Consider the following 21,599-nt stretch of genomic DNA (forward strand, 5'->3'; position numbering starts at 1 on the left):
CTCTGGACCGAGGCTGAGCACCAGGCCACACTATCTCACTTCAGACATCCTCTGGAGAGAGTCTTCTTCTGAGTTTATCTTTGACAAGCTTTTCAAGTTCACCTTTTAAGCTCCAGGTGACTTTGGACACAGACCCAGTACATAGTATGGCCATGCAAAAGACAGAAGACCCTAGATAATTGTCTGGGATAAGCAATAGAGATAGAAATTCCTTTATGATGCTTACAAATGTCTCTCTGCTTTTCCATCTGACATGCCCAGCATTATACTAAGAATCAGTGTAGTCTTGAGTCTGATTTCAAAACAGTTAAACCTGTTCTGGACACATCCCATTTGCTCCTTCAGATTCAGCCTCCAGCCTCCCCACCTTGCTCTGGCCACAGGAGGCTAACCTGTAGGGATGTCAGTCGCTTCCCTGAAGCATCTGGTTGGTCACTGGGAAGTCATGGAATGATGGGGAGCATGAAGCAGGAGATTTATCTCCCCAGCTGCCTCCCTGTCAGCTGGATGAGGCCCTCCCTCCCCTGAAGGTCTCCATTCTCTACGGCAGCCCTCTGCACACAGCACTGTCCGTCCTGGGTTCCCATTTCAGGAACTGCTCCCTCCACTGGCTTCTCCAGGTTTAGAGGTGGTAAACCTCTCTTACTAGCTCTGAGATATTGCATGATGCCTTGAGATTTCCGTATGTCCTGTGTGCATTTGTACTGGTCCCTTTTCCAACCCCCTCCTAGAATTACCCTAATTTGACATCTGCTTCCTGGTGAGGCCCTGATTGTGTCAACAATAGCCATGACCATGTGATAAGTTCTTCTCCCAGCCCTAATTTCAGAGCCTGTTGGATGGGTGGGTACAGTTGCTATGGGTACTTAGGACCATGGCTTCCACACCATTACCTGCATAATTGAACCCACCTCTGTTGAGAGAAGTCTGGGCCCTGGGGATAGAGTGCAAATGATATGCAGAGCCACTTGTCCTTCTTTGAAAATCTAAATCTACACTAGCACTATGGGGTGGCTCCAGTGCACCCTGGGGGATCCCGCTCCCCCTGTCCTGGCCTTTGAGGCACTCCTGCTCTTCTTATCTTTCTTCCCTGAGAGGTGGGATGGGGGTTGAGGTTAAGAACTCCAGATATCAATGACCAGAGAGGACTATGCTGTCTCCAAAGTTCCTTATCAATTTTCTCCCCTCACTGCATTTCTGCTAAGTGCATACTGTGGCTTCCTGTAGTCTGGAGTCCCCTGATATGCACGATGACAGTTTGCACACTGCATTCCATATTAGCTGAAAAAATCACATTTTCATATTCTAGACTGTCCAGGCAAGCCCATGCAGAGTCCTGCTCTTGATAATCTCTCCAAATTTTCCCTGAAGGTCAATGCCCACCAGTAACTGGACTAATTGTATTTATTATTGAAGGTAACTCTCCATGCATGGCATTAAGTCCCTCTTCTGGGCTCTTCCTGAGGGAGTAACTTGCAGCCATGCTATGAAAGCCAAGATATGAGGAGGGACTGCAGGGGACTCTTTCCTCTCCAGTCCTGGAAGTGGAGGTCTTCACCCCAAAACTCCAGGCTCATGCATGTTTTCAGGGACACCACATCACCTGCCCTCCTCCCACCTTACTCCTGTCTCCATTCCTACCTGCTCATTCCCACCAAACTGAACCGAGTAACAGAACTGGTGCTGCCAGCAGTCAGCATTCATCCGTGAATATTTTTATTCCTTCTTCAGGGCTCTTGGTGGGGTCTCTGTAGCAGAGTTGGCCTGGGGGGTGCGGGTAGAGGAGGTTGGGAGGGCGTGAGCACCCAGCAGGCGAGAGCAGCAGGTGGCTGCGTGCTGGCCCACTGCCCCCGTGGGTGGTGCGGGTTGCACAGGCTCTCAGGCGGGCCCAGAGTGGCTTTCCCAGGCTGGGGATGAATGAGCTCGGGGCCCGCGACAGCACCAGAGGTGCTGCTCTGGTTGTAAATTGTCAGGCTCTTGGCTGAAAGCGCTGCGCAAGCTGTTTGTGAGCTAGAGGCGGAGAAGGTCAGCCGCTGCAGAAGGCTGCCTGGCTGCCCGGCGGGTCAGGTTTGCACTAGGGGGAGCCGTGGTCGGATGGCGGGGAGCTGGGCAGCGTGCCGTTGAGGCAGGGACTGATGAATGAGGGGGAGTGGTTTTCCAAGTCTCACATTTAGGGGAAAAAAACCCAAGTGTCACAGAACAATGAAAAGAACAGGCTAGGTGGCCCTGAGGGGCAGAGTGTGGAGGCCTCTTCTGGAGTCCGGGAAAGTCCTGTCCTCAGAACGGGGCATTCTTTGGGTGACGCGATGCAGCTTCCAGCTTCTGCAGAGTGAGAATCAAGGCCCAGATCCCTTGTGGACCTGGAGGTTCACCGCTGGAACTGAAAGTGAAATTTCCAGTGACTAACACAGACGATAGAGAATCCTGCCCGTATGCGTCAGCGTTCTTGGACAGGTTTTGAAATCACTCTGAATCACTCTTCCTTCCCTTGTAAAATGGGGACAAGAATACAAAGTTCCTGAAGATGGAGGAGTTAGACATGGTGTTTTAGTACTTAGTACGATAGAGCATATAGTTGGGATTTAGTAAGTGGTATCCGTTCTACTTATGAATAAAACCACAACATTGTTTCATCAAGACAGGAATGGAAATGCTTGGACTCCAATCCTGCTGAAACTCATTTGCCAATGAGGCATTTCACTGGAGATTCAGTTACACCTGTCAGAAAAGCTGCTTTCTAAGAATCGAACCCAGTTATCCCCAGCAGCCCAGAGCCATCCTTGCTCTCAGAATTTGCTCCCCTTCTGCTGAGCCTAGAGCCTGTTTTAGCTGCCATGAAGAAATGATATGGGTGGAGGAGGGAGCAGAGAGAGGTGATAGTACACAGGAGTAAACAACATGTGTCAGTCTGGGTGTTCTGAGAACAAGATGCCAAGACAAGATTAAATGTGCAAGGCTTTTATCAGGGGACACGCCTGTGGGAGAGAGTGGAGAGAGGGCCAAGCCAGGCTTGGAGGGTCATCAGACCGCGATGCAAGTCTGACTGAGCAAAGGACAGAGGGAGTGAGGGTGGGTGGAAATGTTCTAACCTGCCAAGCAGTCCCTGGAAGGTTTGGCTAGGGCACTGGGGAGTCCTGGAGCCCAAGTCAGCCGTCACAGGACAGGAACAGCCTGCCTTAGTATCTCTGCCACGCCCAGTCGTTGGTGCTTGGTTTCACTGCAAACATCCCACAGCAGAGCAGGTGGGTCTGAGGTCAGTTTTGTTCCTGTGGTTGAAGGTCTTCCAGGCACAGTCACATGGCAGCCACAGTATATTTTTGTAAGCAGCTCTGCCCTGGGCAAAACGTGACTGAAGTAGGCAGCAAAAGCAAAACAAAACAAAACCCCTCAAAGCACCAGCCACAGATTCCTCCGTCTGTACCCAGGCCCCTTTGCAATGTGATTTTGCCACTTCCCCATCCAGAGATGGGTTTCTCTTTCTACTCGTTGAATGCGGACTTGACCATGTCAGTTGCCCGGCCATTGCAACACTCACACGGAGCCCGGCAGAAGGCTGAAAGGTGTGTGTGCTTTGGGACTTGCCTCTCTTGCTGGTTTTGGAGACCTGAGGTCTCCATGGGGAGAACCTGGGCTAATCTCCTAGAGGATGAGAAACATCATGAAGCAGAGACCAGTCACCTTCCCACCACCAGCCGTGTGTTAGATAGAGTCCATCCTAGACTATCCAGCCCCAGCCAAGCTGCCAGTGACTACAAACCAGCCACACCAGACCGGAATCAAAAGGGTTAATGAATAACCCTTGTATTGTAAGAAATATTAAATGCCTATTGTTTTAAGTCACTCCATTTTGGATTGGTTTATTATACAGCAAAAGCTAACTGACAAGATTTTTGTCCATTTTATAGACAGAAAAACTGACAATTAGGGACATGATAAAGTCCCTCAATGAACTGAAGCCTAGAGCTGTCAATCACTCTTCCTCAATCCACTCCAAGTCTCCCACTCCAAGCTGGGCTTAACCAGATGGCTCTGAGTTTGGGGACAGCTTTATTCATTTGTGCCATTTGCTTACATCCTGGAATCAACTGCGATAAGACCCCCCAAATCCAACCTTAAATAAGCATTTATTCAGTGAGTGACTCTAAGGTGTTAGGAGGCCCCTTTATGACATGGAAGCCATTAGAACACAAGTCAAGGAATTCCTAATTTTCAAAGCATGGGAGGTGAGGGGCGCAGGAATACAGGGATTTTCTCTAATCATATTATAAATTCTTGCAGGCAGGGGCAGAATTCATGTTTCTCTTACATTCTTCTTCACTACTGTGTTGGTGTCATAAGCTACTGTTCATTCATTCAACAGATGTTTATTGAGTGTGCCAAGAACCAAGCAGACAAAGATCCCAGCCCTTGCAGAAAGGGGAAACAGGCAATTAACAGGACAAATAAGTAAATTCTGTAGTATATTGGGAAATAGGTGCTAAGAATGAAAACTAAAGGGGGGAATGAGAGAGGGAGGCAATGGGCAGGGGTCAGTGGCATGTTAAAGAGGGCAGCCAGGATAGCCTCTGAGAAGATGACTTTTGATTAGAAATGAAAGAAAGCCAGCCACAGGGATGTCTGTGAGAAGAGCAGGCCACAGCAGGGGAAGGGCCCTGAAGCCAGAGCCTGGTGGGCGTTCAGGCTGCACCTAGAGGCCAGAGCCGCAGGGGAGGATTAGTAAGAAAGGAGTTCAGACAGGTAAGGCGAGGTGGCTGAGCACATCGTGAAGGGTCCTGTGGATCACAGGTGGGACTGAGAGTGAATGCGGAGCCATCTGGGGGTTAGGAGCAGAGGAGCGACATGACCTGACATTTTAACAGGGTCCCTCCGGCTGCCGTATTAGGAATAGTCTAAAAGGAGGTGAGGGCAGAGCAGGGGTACCAGTTAGGCGTTCCTGATATAACCATGGAGTTGTTTTAACTTGAAATTAGAGCAGAAGTGTCTAGCCCAGGGCCTGTGTTTGAAGGAGCACTCAGTCACCATTTGTTAGGGAAAATACTGAATTGTGTCTTTTTGCCAGCATTATGGTGCCTGAAAGAGCAGCCAAGGGGATGTTGCTTCTGGACCTGAACAAGTTCTGCTTTGATGATGACAGCAAAGCACCGAACAACCAATTCAACTTCACGGCGCCATCTGGAGTGGGCAGCAGCAGGTTTGCACAGGCTGCAGCTGGCTCCGGGAAAATTGTGGTCAGTTAATGGTCATTGCATCAGTGAAAGGGCATTGGGGAAGCTGATCTAACATGCATAGTGCTTTCGCTGCCCTGTAGAGAGAAATTTCCAAGGTAACTCCCTCTCTGAGCGCCTATAACTGACAAACTTAATGGGGACTCTGTTGTCCCTGTTTGCTCTTTATTATACCCAAGTTCTGGAGATCGTTTGTTATGCATAGTTGTGCCTGGGGCGCTGAGGACCGGCTTCTTTCTTGCATAGCTCAGTTTGCTCCTCTGCATTCAGGTTAGTGCCCTCTGGGCTCAAGTACTTTTGTTTATTTGAGTGCTCATTCCTGGCACAGAGAGGAATAAGGTGGGTGAAAGCCAGTGCAGGGCCACGGGAGTGCCTAAATTCAGCATTGCAGAACCACTGGATACCCAGACGAGAATGAGAAAATAAGGATGTGGAGGCAGCCGAACCCCACAGCATCTCCACAGGGGCAAAGGTACACTGGAGAGAAGGATGGGCAGGAACCGGGGTCCCAGTGAACTGTGTGGACCCTTAGCCACAGGGTTCCCACTGAGGGGTGGTGAGGACAGAGGAGAGGAAATGAAAGGGCGGAGGAAGGTGTGGGTGGTGTCTGCATTAGTGGGGCTTTACATCACAGATAAAACCTCTGGGTCAGCGGTGGAGGTCTGGGGGTAAGTAAGCCACCAGAAAGGCATGCTTTCACCCCCCTTTCTTCTCTGTCTCCCATCCCAAGCCCTTCTTCCCTCTCCAAGAATGTCTTACCAATGTTATTCTGGTGTCAACTATAAACTAATTTCTATTTAGGAAATTAATACATGTTCACTGTAGAAAATTCAGACAAGCACTCCCATTCAGTAATAACCACTATTAACATTTTGATATATTTCCTTCTTGTCTCATTCCCTATGCATAGATTTTTATGTATATGCCATACATATACACATAACTATTTGAAATGATGGGAGTATCCCTGTGCGTAGGATTCTATATAATGCCTTTTTTCAACCAACCTGAAGCCTTGAGCCAATGCTGTTGGGCAGTAGTGTTTGATGAACATCTTTAAACATAGATTCTCTCTCCTGGTAAATTCTTTCTAATAAATCCTCTAGCAGTGAGCAAAGATGTGGACATAATTTGTTAAAGCCCCTCCAATCAGCAAAGTGCTTTCCAGCAAGGTTTTTCAATAATATCTGCTAACAGTATGTGAAAATGTCTTTATCAGTTCAATGAAAAGAATTGTTTATTCTGTGTAATCTGTTATCTCTGTTTTAATCTAGTTGATTGGTGATCTAGATTATGAAAACCCAAGTAATCTAGCAGTCGGCAATATATACACGGTGATAATCCAGGTGCAGGATGTTGTGCCTCCTTACTACAAAAGCAAGTATCATTTTGATTTACTTCATGAAGCGTCTTCTTTGAGTAGCAATGACTTAACTATGCTAGGCCCCCCTCGGTATTGGGGTAGGTGTCTGTAAATTCAAAGGCAAACTTCAAAAAACCCAAACACGGGAATCCGTGCAGCCTCTTCCCGTTCCTCACCAGGCACGTTTAATCCGTCTCCAAGTCCTAAAATCTCAAGGGTCTGGTGCTGCTCTAACTTAGAACGCCTCTTCTTTCTCAGATGACTTACAACACTAAGAGTCTTTTAAGGAGATTTCTGCCTGCCTTTAGTCTTGCCCCTTTCTAATGCATCCTCCACATTTCGATTTTCAGGAAGTGCAAATGCCATCATATTACTGAAAGGAAAGGAGCGACACATAACAGCAATTCACCGGAGAGTTCCGCTTTATTAAGGAAAGGTGCTGGGTTATATAGGAAGGGGCATGAATTGATTGAGGTGTCACTTCTACGGGGCTGGTGGCTGTTGGCTAGGTGCTGGGATTGGGAGGGGGGCGAGAGGTGATTGGGCTTCAGGTGGCGCCGGCGGGAACTGAGGACCCCGAAGAGAAGCCGGAAGTTTGCCATCTTACTGGTGGGGACCCTTCATTCCCCCCTTTCTCCTCTATGGGTTTGTGGACGTTGCTTTCTCTCTGACTGCTTCTTGCTGAACAGGGGCGTAGAAGGGAGTGAGGGTTTGAGGATTGGGAGGAAAGGGTTGATAGGATTCCCCACAGTAAGGATGAGTAGATGTGGACTTCTTCAGGTTGGAAATTAATGAAGGTTCTTTGTAACTATAGGTCGAGGACCTGTTGATTCTAATGGTGCTAAGAGGATATGGGTGTCAGGAGCCAGGCGTCTGCGGCCATTGTTTCCAGGAACAGTTTCCAGTGGAGAGAGAGGTCCATCTCAGCATGTGGTGAGGAGGTCACGTGAGGGTGAGGGATCTTCTGTGGCCAGAAGCTGGTAGTTCCTGAGTAAAAACTGGTTGAAAGCTTGATTAGAGATTTTTCTGACTTGGGATTTGATGAACTTTATTATACAGGGTAAGAAGAGACAGGCGAGAAGAATGACTATTATGGGGCCTGCAATGGGCCAGAGCCAGGTGAGGAGGGGGTTTGTTAGTATTGACGAGAATGGGTTGGAATTGGAAGCAGAGTGGAGACTGGAGGCAAGGTCAGTGAGTTTGGTAATGTCAGTTTCTACAATGCCGGATTCGTTGATGTAATAGCAGCACTCTTCCCAGAGGAAGACGCAGGTGCCGCCCTTCTCGGCTGTAAGCAGATCTAGGGCCCGCCGGTTTTGAAGGGTGACTTTAGCTAGCGAAGTGACCTGTCTTTAGAGAGAGGCTAGAGAATCGGCAGTGGATGTCAGGGCTCCCTCAAGTTTGGCGTTGAGATCTCTAACTGCCTATAGAGAGTGACCCTAGGCTTCTCCCGAAAACCCTGCCCCAATGGCTGAGGTGATCAAAGAGCTACTGACCATGATGGGAAGGAAAGCAGCTCTTTTTGTGCGTGAGGGCAAGGGAGGTTGGAGCTCAAGGAATTCTGCCATGCTGTAAAGTGTAAACTGTGGGATTAGGGTGACGAGAATGCAGGGTGTATCGGAGTTGAGAGGCACTGAGTTGAAAAGACTGCCATTACACTAAAAGAAGTGTCCCGGTTGCGTAAAAGTCTTAGAGCCGGAGGTAGGGGTGTAGATAGAGAGGCAGTGAAGTGCACTGGAGAGGGGGTGGAGTTGGGCTTACACAGTGGTGGATGGTGAGATTATCTGCGTATTCTGGTTCCCATAGGGGTATGTCTGCCAGGGGGCAGAGGGGTTGTCTTTCTGCATGGAAGGAGTAGTTGGAAATATTAAGGGGCATGGCGGCCAGCAGTGGGCGCTGTAGTGATGCGCACAAGAAACAATTGGTTGTGTTAAGGGTGTGGTTGAGAAAGATGGTGGTGTCTTGAATGAGCTGTAATGAAGAGTAGGAGAAATGGGAAGAGGGGTGGGGATAAGAAGATGAAGAGGCGCCGTCAAGAGTTTGGATAATGACTTTTTCGGAATGTCTGCTATCTGATGCAACTTGAGAGATCTGGAAATGAGAGGGAACATACTTTTGAGAGATATGAAGGGTACTGTGGGGGGTTGAGGACCCCCCCTATAGTAAACTGAGGCTGTGACTCTGGCAGCTCATTAAGAGTCTCAGGGATCTGGGATTGATAAGGAGAATGAGCCGTTGGGATATTTCATGAAACGGTTGGAGGAGTAATACTGTGGGTACTGGAAGTTACTCATGTAGTGAATTGCACAAGACCAGTAGGGACATCTCTTGTAGGTGTCTGGCTATCGCCTGCAATAGGCTTGTTTTTGGTCATAGAGGAAGCAGAGGTAGGGAGAATAAGGGTAGCTGCTAGTGAACACTTCGGTGGAGGGAGGAAAGTGGAGGTATAAAGGCTCAGAGCAGCTTTTCAGAGGGCAGTCTGGTGTGGCAATGAGGGCAGTAACTTTTGTTTGATGCTGTGTGTAAGTCTCTCTGACTTTGAATCGCCATACAAAGGAGGCTGGGGTGGCGGGGAAGACAATAAGAATGAGGAAAAAAGCAAGAGAGCAGTAAAGGAGGAAAAAGTCATGATTCAGGTATGGATGGCAAGGGGGTGAACGGGATTTTGGAGGAAAGAGGACAGTAAGGTGAGGAGTCTGGAAGGAGGGAGAGTCTGTAAACTTTTGTAGGTTAAGAGATCTTTTAGGTGGTGTGGGGACAGAATGGTAAGGGGCGCCCTGAATGTCAGTTTATGAGCTTCTTTCTGCAAGAGCTGTCTAGCGGCTAATGCTCGTAGGCAGGGGGCCTATCCCTGAACTGTGGGGTCTAATTGCTTGGAGAGATAAGCTACTGGGGCAAAGGATGGGCCATAATATTGGCTTAGGACTCCTAGAGCTTGACTGGACCTCTCATGAATGTATAATGAGAAGGGCTTCGACAAATCAAGAAGATGGAGAGCTGGGGCTTCTACAAGGGCTTGATGGAGCTTAATGAAGGAGTGTTGGGGTGAGGAGGATAATGGTTTTTTAGGGGGGCTCTTGCTGAGGTCGTATAGGGGTCTTGCCAACAGGGAGCAGGGAGAAGTTAGGGATCTATGCTCTAAAATATCTAGCTAGGCTTAGAAAGGAAAGGATTTCTGTCTTGGTTTTGGGAATGGGCAGGTCAGAGAGGAGCTATTTTCTGTCTAAGGTAATGGACTTTCTTTGTTGAGATAGAAGGAATCTGAGGTAAGTGACAGGAGGGGAAGAGATTTGAGCTTTGATGGGGGATACTCGGTAACTTCTGGACACTAGAAGGTTAAGTAGGGAGGCAGTGTCAAGTTGAGACTGTTCTCACGAGAGACTGCAGAGTAGAAGATTGTCCATGTATTATAATAAGGTGGACTTGGAGTGATCATGATGAAACTGTTTGAGGTCCTGAGCTAGGACCTGTCTAAAAATATGGGGACTATCTCGGAAGCTTTGTGGCAAAACTGTCCAAATGAGTTGTTCAGAATGTCTTGTGTATGGGTCCGTCCAGGTGAAGATGAAAAAATCTTGGGAGCAGGGGCTTAGAGGGATAGAAAAATGGGTCCTTGAGATCTAGGACTGAGAAGTGGGAAGCCGAGGCAGGGATCTGCGATAAAAGTCTGTATGGATTTGGAACTAAGGGATGGATAGGGACAACGGCAATGTTGATGAGGCGAAGGTCTTGGACAAGGCGGAAAGATCTGTTGGTTTTTTTAACAGCTAATATGGGGGTATTAAATGGGGAGTGAGTGGGTCTGAGGTAATTTTTGTTTAAGAGATCTTGAATGATGGGTTGGAGGCCTATGAGGGCTGAAGTGGTTAGGGGGTATTGGGCCTGACAGATATACTGAGAGGGGTCACGTAATTTGATAGAGGCAGGGGGACATAGGGCCACGGAGGGGCTTGTAATATCCCAAACTTTGGGATTTACAGGGTGTATGAGGGCGGAACCGGAGCTTTCATTGGTTAGAGGGGGGTTGTCGGTTATGAGGGCCATCAGAAAGGGAATACTGGGGGCTGTGGGAGTGGATATAGTTATGGAAACATGGAGGAGGGAAAGGATGTCCCATCTTAGTAAAGGGATGGGACACTGGGGCATAACCAGGAAGGAGTGGGAGAAAGGTATGGGACTGTCTAGGATTGTGCATAAAAGGGGGCGGTTTTAATGGGAAAATCTGTTTACCTCCTACCCCGACTATAGGAGTAATGGCTGGCGTGGTAGGGCCCCGGTATTCTCACAAGACTGAGAAGGTGGCTCCTGTATCTAGGAGGAAGGAGATGGGGCGACCGTCTACTGTTAAAGTAACCCTGGGCTCCTGTGTGGTGATGGAAATGGTCGGGCGAGAAGCTCCCGGGCCCCATCAATCTTCTTCTGCCAGCCCCACTATGGCGGGCTTAGGATGGGGGTTGTTCGTCCAGCCTCCCCTTCGGGTGGTTGGGCAATCAGACCCCCAGTGGCCCTTTTTGTGGCATCTGGGGCATGGGGTGGTAGGAGATCTGGGGGAGGGGCACGCCCTTGACCAATGTCCCTCTTTTCCACACTTGAAACAAGCTCCTGGGGGGGGCTTGTTTGTAGAGGGGCGCCCAGGTTGTGATTTTATCAGCTGGGCCAACATTTGGAAATTGGCCTGATCAGCCTTTTGTTTACAGCATTCTTTCTCTTTCTCCTGCTTATGGAAGACTTTAAAGGCCACTGTTAGGATCTCAGTCTGTGGGGTAGCGGGGCCCTGTTCTAACTTTTTGAGTTTAGCTTTAATGTCGGGGTAGCCTTGAGCTAGGAAGTATGTCATAAGGACATGTCTTCCTTCAGGTGTTTCTGGGTCCAGGCTGGTGTACTGTAATAGGGCTTGAGTGAGTCTGTCTAAGAACTCGGAGGGGATTTCATCTCTCTTTTGAATTATGTCTTGGAGCTTTTGAAAATTGACTACTTTACAAGCTGCCTTTTTCAGACCTGCTATTAAGCAGGAGGCAAAAATATCTCGAGAGCGGAGTCTCATGGCAGTGTTATAATCTCAGTGTGGGTCTTGTTCGGGGACAGCAGTGGGGCCAAGGGGATAGGTGGGGTCAGTCCTGTGGGTTTCGGTAACCTGCGTTTGGGCGAAGTCTCAAACTCGTCTATGCTCTTCAGGGAGGAGAGTATTGGCCAGGAGCATGAAAATGTCATGATGTGTGAGGCTGTAAGACTGGAGGGTCTATTGAAACTCCCTGATGTTGTTAGGGTCCAGGCTTCCGAGGCTTCTTTAGAGAACAAACTACACAGGCATAGAGATGTAAATTCAAGCAGTCTTTATTCAGCTAGCTAGCTGAGGTCCAAGTCAGCCTGATGCAGCGGGTCTCAACAAGGACCCCGAGCACTCAGAGCCAAGGGTTTATATAGCAATTTCAAAGCACTTAACTCATAGCAATTTTCTATAACTATACATTATTCTTGCAAGACATATATCCTGGGGTTAAGCAAGGGCAGGGTAAGACTACTCCTCAATGGTTAGGGAGGTTCTGCACGATAAGCTTGGTATGTAAGATTTACTGACCAAGGTTAGCTGACCAAGGGTCACAGCTGCCCACCACCCGGTGCTCATGATTAACTTGTTTTTCAAGGCCTTACCCAGGCCCAGGGTTTGTTTTTTTGTCTTTTTTTTTCCTCTGAGTCACACTCTCAGAAAATGGTTTCTAGGTTTCTAAGATGGCTATGCTTATGCTAATTTACTAATCTTACTCATGCTTAGATTCTACATTTCCCCACTTTCCTTTGACCATTCCAATCATGGAATGTTTGTTTCTTCCTGCTGTGTGAGTGAATGATACTGCGGTCTCAGCATTAGCACCTGAACAGCACTCACTCTTTCCCTAACAAAGGCTATTAGCCGGTTTAAGATACAGGGACCTAAAGTGAGAAGCAGTATAAAAATAAGCAAGGGCCCTGCCAGGGTGGATATCAGGGTTGTAAACCATGGGGATTTAGTAAACTAGGATTCAAATAGCCCTTGGCTGGCCTCTCGCTCTCTCTTCCTTTGATCTGGTCTCTCTCTAAGTTTAGACATTGAATCTCTTACTATTCCGGAATGGTCTGCTGTTAAGGTTTAGCTAAGTTTTATTAGTTCTTTTTCCTGACTCTTAATGCTCTCTGCACTCCTTTACAATGTATGTCATGGGATCAGTGGAAAAGGAACTTAGGCGTTTCTCTAGTTGGGCTAAATCTCTTAAGGAGAAAGGCACGTGAATGTGCACGATGCCTTCGGATCCTGCTACCTCCCGGAGGGGGGCGATAATTTTGGGAGGCTCTCAGGACTGAGTCTGAGGGGGACTGAAGGGTTCTGGCTCAGTCTGTGGGGGAGTGACGCAGTCTAGCCATGCCTAGTCGAGCAGGTCCTGAAGTGCAGAAGGGGGGCAAAGAAAATAAAGAAAGATAGAATCGGACCCACATGTCGCCAGCTAGCAGCTCAGCTGCTTACTTCTGCTGCTTTAGTTGGGCTTGAACTCACGACTCTGAATTAAGAGTCCCATGCTCTACTAACTGAGCTGCAGCAGGGCTCTAGTTAATTGCTTATGGAATGCGTAAACAGAATGTTCTTTGTTCTCCATTCCTGCCACATCGGCAAGTGGGGGAAGGGCATATTTAGAAGCAGGGGCGGTGTTTCTACACATCTTCAAGGTCTTCCTATTTTCAGAGTGAGGAGTCTTGGCAAGATATGTTTTTGTGGACAGATAACTTCTAAGGACTGCACCGGTTGTTCTCTAGCTTGTGCTTTCCCTTGCTGTGTTCAGACATGGGGGAAGGTGCTTTCCCATTCTCCCTACAAACATGTGAGAAGACAAAGGCGGTCCCTAACAGGGGAGAAACAGGTGATGAGGGCAAAGACAGAGGAGGCCCCTGGGACCTAGTTAAAGGGGGGCTGAAAGGCTCAGGCTTAATCTGCAGGGAATGAAGGTGGAGGAGGTGAGATGGGGGAGGAGATGGTTGGGGAGGAAGGGAGAAGGGCTGTTGTAGGAGAAGAAGGGGAAGGGAGTAAACGGGAGGCTTCTGCGGGGGCGGTGGCTTGCAGGCTAGGAGAACTTGGGAGGGGGTGGAGAGAGGAGGAGGTGGAAAGCTTTGCAGGTGCTGGCAGTAGTTAAAAAGATCGCGAGTGATGTTAGGATCAAGAGTTCTCCCTGCGGGCCATTGGTTGTTATTGTCTAGGGGGTATGTCGGCCAATCTTGGGAGCAATATTTATGGAGAAGTTTTGGTTTTATATCAGGCGTCAGGGAGAGGGTAGCCAGATGCTTAAGCAGGCATTCAAGAGGTGAACTTTCAGGGAGGGATGAGGAGGCTCCCATGGCTAAAGGACAGAGAAGGAGACAAACAGGGGAAGACGAATGGAGATCCTCGGACCGGAGGCAGACGGCAAGGAGACAAAGGGCGTCCCCGATGATCCTTGGTGGTCTGCGGAAACTCGTATACGAGTTGGAATTTCTTGGGAAGTGTGGGTCGTCACCCAGACTTCCCTAAGAAGGCAGAGTGCCGGAGTCACGAGGTACCTAGCGCTAGGCGTTTTCGGCAGACAGAACAGATTTTGGAGGATGGAACAGAAGGAGGAGGGGGCGGGGAAAGGGAGCGTTCTCATCTGCAAAGGAGTCACCTTGTTTACGGCTGTTGGAGGGGGGGCCTGAGATTCTGCCGCAGCCGTGAAGGCCTGAGGCAGGGATTTATGGCTGTCTGACGAGGGGCCTGAGGGTCCGCCGCAGCCGTGAAGGCCTGAGGCGGGGAGAGTTCCCTCCTCATCTCCGAGCGTCAGGGCCTTGCCAGACGATCACAGTCAATGGCACTGCGATAGCTCAGGGAAGAGTGGCCCACCCCGGGGAAATTTTGCTTAAAAGTTTCAGCACTGATGGAAGGGATGGTGAATGCGTTTATGACTGTTGGAGGAGGGGCCTGAGCGTCCGCTGCAGCTGTAAAGGCTTGAGGCGGGGATTTATGGCTGTCGGAGGAGGGGCCTGAGGGTCCGCCGCAGCCGTGAAGGCCTGAGGCGGGGAGAGTTCCCTCCTCATCCCCGAGCGTCAGGGCTTTGCCTGCCGGACGATCACGGTCAATGGCACTGTGATAGCTCGGGGAAGAGTGGCCCACTCCGGGGGGAAAACTTACCTAAAGGCCAGAGAGGAGTGGTGAGTGTGAGGAGCCAGCGCCGGAAAAAGAGGACGAGGGCAAACTGCTGCTGGTGTCGGGGGGAAGACGGGGCCCAGTTGGGGTATCCCGTCTCCCGGGTTTCGGCACCAATGAAAGGAAAGGAGCGACACATAGCAGTAATTCACCGGAGAGTTCTGCTTTATTAGGGAAAGGTGCTGGGTTATATAGGAAGGGGCATGAATTGATTGAGGTGTCACTTCTACGGGGCTGGTGGCTGTTGGCTAGGTGCTGGGATTGGGAGGGGGGCGAGAGGTGATTGGGTTTCAGGTGGCGCCGGCGGGAACTGAGGACCCCCGAAGAGAAGCCGGAAGTTTGCCATCTTACTGGTGGGGACCCTTCAATTACTTTCTCACTTAAAGCCTTCAAATGCCTCCTCATAGCTGTCAATTGCAAGTTCAAACTCTTTGACATGGCACACAAGGATTTTCAACATCCAGACCCTGCCTAACTCTCTAGTTTCATTTCCCGTTGTTCCCCTCTATGCCCCTTTTTTCCAAGTAGGCCAAACAGCTTGCAGTTTTCTTGAGTGAATCATGCAGTTTTATACCTTGGAATCTTTGCACATGCCTAGAAACACCCCCCCTGCACACACACACCATTCCACCTTTAGCGCATGTGTCTAACTCTAAGTATCCTCTGCTGGTGCTTCCTCCAGCCTCTGCAGTGACCTGTACAGTGACCTGTACAAAAGGTGACTACCTAAGCATCTTGAAGGTGGAAACACCAGGTCCTAGTCACCTTGTATCCCCTTTATTTTGCACAGAGCCTCATACACAAAAGATGCTTTTAAAATGCTGAATAAATACTTAAGTGAGAATAGGATATAACAATTTAATTTTTTTACTTCTGTTTTTAGATAACATCTACATTTATTTCATAACAAGCCCAGAAAACGAGTTTCCTCTTGCCTTTGAAAGGTCATCCTACATATTTAACGTGTCAGAATTAAGCCCAGGTAAGTGACAGACAAGACAGACCACAGTGCTGTTGACAGACCCCTTCACCCAGATGCACATTTGGTGAAGCTCCTTCCCAGGGCCCTGAGTGGTCGTGTGCACAGCAATTCACAGCTCATTCGTGTTTATCGCGCCTCTTATTTCTTTTTAAATTGTCCTCACTGCTGAGGAGCCCTTCAGGTGAAATCAAGATTTTCAAAACTGTTGATTAAACTGCCTTTCCCCAAGCCCCCGATGGCTTCCTTGCCTCTGTGCTTGATTCTGCTCATCCTCCCTTTTCGTAGCCTAAGTTTTCCCTTGGTCTCCACTGTGATTTTCATCCAGTTTACTCAGAGAATTGAAATTTAAAAATAGAGAAAAGCTTTCCCATTCCAGATTTCTTTCATTTAAAAACGAAATAAAGACATTTTCTCTCTCCCTTAATAGGATTCACTGGAGGCCTCTTTCGCCCTTTCTGACCCCCTCGTGGTCGCCTTCAGCTCCTCCCCACCTCCCCTGTCTGAAGGCAGCCCTGTTAACTCAGTGCAGCCAGACTTCATTACAGCTTGTGATCCTTTTATCACGGGAACTTCTTCTATATGAAACCAACAAATGAACCCCGAACTCTCTAAAATGATGCCCTCTCCATTTTATTCTCTCTTTACCAGTCTCCAGTTCCTGACATTAAGTTCAAAAAGAAGGTCTGAAGAAAATGCTTTTAATTCCTTATACCTTAGCCAGTGAATAACACATGTAGACAAGGCTTTTTATGAATACACAGGTCTTACTATAATTTTTGTTCACCTATTTTGGGCCAAACACCTCGGGCTGGGGCTGTATTGTTGAAGGAAGAAGGTTTCTGCCCTTACGGAGTGTAATTGATGGGAAAGACCGGCTACAAACAAGCAAGCCGAACTCTATCAACCCCACCCACAAGATCTGTAAAGCAAAATGGAAGGGTATTTAAAAATGTGTCTGTAATCATCAATTGCTAACCCTTAAAAATGGCTGGTTTTTCATCTTGTTGATAAGAGCAATTTGTGCTCATTATATAAATTTAGAAAAATATGAAAGGCTTTTTAGAAAACACTGCTGAAAAAAAGATGTATGCACAAGAATGTTCTTTGCGGTGTTGTTTATGATTGTATGATAATGGGGGTGCTGGGACTCTAGAGAAAGGCATGAATTGTCTTTTGACCCTCACAGCACTGCTTGGATCCTAGGCCAGTTACCTAGTGGGTGCTTATTAGCATAATCTGAATGTAATAGAATAGAATTGAAGATACAAAACAGAGTTTGGACAGCAAAGAGCCTTTAAAAGTCTTTCTGCCCGAGGCAGTGAGGATAACTGCTCCCGGGTCCTCTCGCCCCCCAAGCAGGACTAACCCCAGATATGCTCCTCTTCCAGCAAGAACCCGGGTTGGACAGGTGCAAGCGGCTGACAAAGACTTGCCCCAAAGCAGCACTGTGTACTCCATCACCGCCGGAGGGGCCAGCCTCCAGCACCCAAATATATTTTGGATTAATCCCAGAACGGGAGAACTCCAGCTGGTGATGAAAGCAGACTATGAAACAACCCCCGTCTATATTCTCAGAATCCAGGCCACCAACAGTGAGGACACGAGCTCAGTCACTGTGAGTGGGGCTGTCGGGTGCCTCACCAAAGGCTACACTTAGCATCCCTCCTGCAGCCTCTGGGTGTGGCTGTAACAATAAGGAGTCTTAATAGGTTATATCCTGCAGATGTGTTGGAAATGGCTAGTGATGTCCAGGACAACACACAGCTATGCCCAGGCAATAAAGACTGACATTGTAGCCCCCAGTTTGTGGCTGACTGGGAGGCATGCCGATATCGATGGCTACTTGCCGAACAGGCTTCCTCTTGCTGCCATTTAATCATCCTTTGCTGGTGGGCTGGTGGTGGGCTGTGGGCTGCCAGGAGTGGGGCGAGTGTTTGTAGCTATGTGATCCTCCCACCCTCCAGTAGTTTTGCCATGTTTCTACCCCCCACCCCCGTCACACCAGATGGGGTAGATTTAAAATGATGTGGTTGACACAGGGCTATACTGCTTTTCAGCCTTTGATGTTGAGAATGTGAGTTAAATGCAGACTCTGAGGCAGCAGGCCTGAACAGGGCTTGAGAATCTGCATTTCTAACACGCTTCCAAGTGGCACCCATGCAGCTGGCCCACGGCTGCACTTTGAGTAGCAAGAGTTAACAGGTCTGTGCTGTCAGTGCGTAGGATTATCTGAGGGTAATAGGATGGCCACAGAGACGGAACTATTTCTTGATCTTTTCCATTAGTGAAGTGAAAAGGCATAAGGCAAAATGACCTCTTAGCTAGCAGCAGGCGGCCCTGTGTGACATAGAAAATGACTGGTTCAGAGGCAGGAGACCGAGTACATTCCTCCACTTTGATCCGTTTTCCAAGGGGGTCTGAGCAATGCTTACCTTTGTGTCCCATTTCTCAATCTCTTCAACGGAGAGTCACCTGAAAACCCAGTGCTTGAATAGTCCAGTGCCTCTGATGACTTGCTTTGAATTAATGCAATAGTGTCTTTAATGATCTGTCAGGCTCAGCATTGTGAGCTGAGAAAAATATGCTCTAAGTTGAAGATAATTGTAGTGTTTGTTAGGCTCGGTTTTTAGAAAAACGAATGGACTCCACTTTGGGAGCTAACTGGAGTGAACATTTCAATTTATTCCTGTATTCAGAAATAGCTGAAATCTCCAAAATTCAAAGGTAGAATGAACATGACTCAAAATTCATAAGCTTTTAAAAAGGGTGATGATCACATAAGTCCCTTTCAGGGCTGACATTCTATGATTCTGTGCTGGCAGGCATCCCAGTCCATATTCCAATTCACCAGGCATAGAGACCATGATCAAAGGGAATAGGCTGTTCCCTGAAGTGGCAGGTGAGGGCTGCCGGCTTTGTGTGGTGCTGATATCCCAGGTCACAGATGAGATCCTGGATTAGCTAGGTCGGCTCCTTCTATCCCTGTGGTTCTCAACCCTGGCTGCACATTAGAATCAGCTGGAAAACATTTAAAAACTGCCTGGTCTTCACTCTCCAGAGAGTCCAGTTCATTTGGTCTGGAGTGGGTCTAAGAAAGTGGAACCATGGTTAAGGACCATTGCCCTGTATTCCAATGTTAAATGTAGAACGTCCAATTCACAAAGGCAGTGAGCAAGGAAGCATAGGAGGTCACTGTAAATCCATAATCATTGTGGGGAAAACAACTCAGTATCATCTGGGGGCAAGCACATGCGACTAGGTGAATGCGGGGCTATGTGAATATATGCAAACATTATGTACATGTGTGCACCCACACACACACACACTCATGCACACAGTACAGAATAGCATAGGGCTTGCAGCAGGACAGACTTGAGTTCAAATCCCAGCTCTGCCACTCATCAACTGCATGGCCTTATGTCAATTACCTAATCTCTCTAAACCTCAGTTTCAACATCTATAAAATGGGAATAATCATATATCTATCTCAGGGGAGGTTAAATGAGCCAGTCCACAAAAAGCACAGAGCCCAGGGTCTGGCACACGGTAAGCACTCAGTTAGTTTAAGCTATTAACAATGGCCACCTCCTTGCGGCTCTAGGTTACTGTGAATGTCCTCGAAGAAAATGATGAAGAGCCAGTTTGTATCCCAAACTCCTATTTCCTGGCCATCCCAGTGGACCTGAGAGTTGGCACAAACATTCAAAATTTCAAGCTTTCGTGCACTGACCTCGATTCCAGCCCCAAGTCTTTTCGTTACTCCATTGGTCCAGGTACAGTACTGATGGCAATGGTCCTGGGCTGTTTCTGAGGGTTCTCGGTGTCGGAGTCTGTGCTTCCACACTGATGGGGGCCATGTGCACGGGTGGGGGGTTTGAATGAAGAGTCTAAGGGCCCTGGGCTTCCCCCTCCTCTTGGCTTCTCCTTCTCACCTAACTCTTCCCAGACTCCCATCCATGGCTGCTCAAAGCCCCAGGGAAGGCAAAAGCCCCTTGATGATGTCCCCCACCCTCCCCGCCAATTCCCAGCCCATCCTATATGGTTCATGAATCCTATTAGTGTGGTTTAAATTTTTTTAGTCCAACTCCTCAGCCACCTCTTTTCCTGCAAGCTTGTAGTGGGGGCAGGGAATCCCAGTCCTCTCTCTGGATAATAATAGATTAAATAGATTAAACGTATTTTGAAATGTGTCCTCAGGAATTCTCTTCTGCTCCATTCATTTTCTCTCTTTAAAAATATACCATTGTGGGGGGGAAGAAAGAGCACCCCTCAGTGGAAATTAGACCAAAATAACTAATCTAATGAAGAGCTGGGGCCAGAGATTGAAACCCAAACAAGCAGAGCAATTCCACGTGAAAAGAGTAAAAATGTATCTGGGCCACCTGCCGAGCCTGGGCGGAGCAGGAACTGGAGCAGTAGGAAGCCTCCGTGCAGACCGTGCCGCAAAACTGGGGGCAGACGCTGCCTCAGACTGCAGTGCTGCAGATGGAAATAATCCGTGCTGAGAGCCCTTAGGCCTCTACGGAGCACTTCGCTGATGCTAAGGGAGTAAAAACTGCATCATCTCTTGCTCCATTTACTGGTTTAAATTGGTAATGAGTCTGGATCCACCAGAGGAATGAGCCAGGGCTGCTCCGGCCGGCAGCCTCTCTGCCCTGGGCTCCCTAAACTGTCAGACGTGAGACCCAATCCAGCTATGGGGGAGGTAGGATGGAGTGGATTCAGGGGGACCTGGGACTGTGATGCCTGCCAAGCTGGGAGGTGGGTTCCCCTGGGGAACTCCAAGACATCTGTCACCAGTGTGACCAGCCAGTTTCCAACAAAGGCATGGAGTGAACTTGGCCTAGGGCTGGGATGTAACCCAATCTACCCTGTTGCTGCCCACTCCTTAGTCTCAGTGTGAGTGACACATTGTTACCAAATAAATGACAACTGGCTAGAGAGGCTGTACCAGGATTATTAAGTCTCTGCCCAGTGCTCAGCAAGATGGCGGCCATTCTCCTGGGACAGGTGCGCTGTTGTTCTTTTCTACTCTCATCTTCATTGTAGCCACATGGATTATTTTCCTGTACTAGTGAAATCTCTGGTGCAGTTAAGGCCCATATCTTTCACTGACCAAGCCCTGGTGCATCAGAAACAGTCTCTACCTGAGGTGTGGATGTTGAAGGAAAAGATTGAATACAGTTTTCTTCTAAACCTTTCTCTCTCAACTCTCTTTTATTCCTTTCCCCAAAATCTTTGTATCAAATCTCTTTTAGGCAACATCAACAGTCATTTCACCTTCTCTCCCAACGCTGGATCCAACGTCACAAGCCTGCTCCTTGCAACACGCTTTGACTATGTTAGTGGGCTTGATAAGCTCTGGGACTACAAATTACTTGTCTACACAACAGACGACAACTTGCTCTCTGGCAGGAAGAAAGCTGAGGCTCGCATTGAAACAGGGACAGTGACACTGAGTATTAGTGTCATTCCTCATCCAACCACAACTGTCACCACAACCCCCAAGGTAAGAGCTTTGGGAACTGGACTGGCCAGATACATCCCTTGTGATTTCCCCTGATGGAGCCCCTTGACCCAGGAGAAATGTGGGATGGACTCACACAGTTGAGACGTTAGGATGTTGTCAGGAATGGCAACCAGGGGCTGGACTTGAGTAGTTGCTAGGTATAGGTAAAGATCTGCATGAAACCTTGGACTGTAGACTGTTAACTTTTCCTGCCCTTTAGAGAAGGGTGTGCCTTTATCCCTGAACTTGTGATAGGTCAGGTATTGAGCGTCACTGGTGCTTCTGACACAGAAGCCAATGTTCATGGACATATGGCCAGTTGCAACCTTTGCAACCCC

General features: G+C 48.4%; 1 protein-coding gene across 1 annotated transcript in view; it reads left to right on the top strand.

Moving 5' to 3' along the window:
• CDHR3 (cadherin related family member 3) overlaps window positions 1–21,599 on the top strand; it is a 76,640-nt gene that overhangs the window by 43,450 nt on the left and 11,591 nt on the right. Inside the window, exons 9-14 of the mRNA XM_037003614.2 lie at window positions 5,060–5,228; window positions 6,500–6,602; window positions 15,654–15,752; window positions 17,141–17,367; window positions 19,354–19,525; window positions 21,011–21,261. Coding sequence (XP_036859509.2) covers window positions 5,060–5,228; window positions 6,500–6,602; window positions 15,654–15,752; window positions 17,141–17,367; window positions 19,354–19,525; window positions 21,011–21,261 — 1,021 coding nt within the window. The remainder of the gene's footprint in view (window positions 1–5,059; window positions 5,229–6,499; window positions 6,603–15,653; window positions 15,753–17,140; window positions 17,368–19,353; window positions 19,526–21,010; window positions 21,262–21,599) is intronic.

This window comes from Manis javanica, chromosome 6 (genome assembly GCF_040802235.1).
Source record: "Manis javanica isolate MJ-LG chromosome 6, MJ_LKY, whole genome shotgun sequence".
Lineage (NCBI taxonomy): Eukaryota > Metazoa > Chordata > Mammalia > Pholidota > Manidae > Manis > Manis javanica.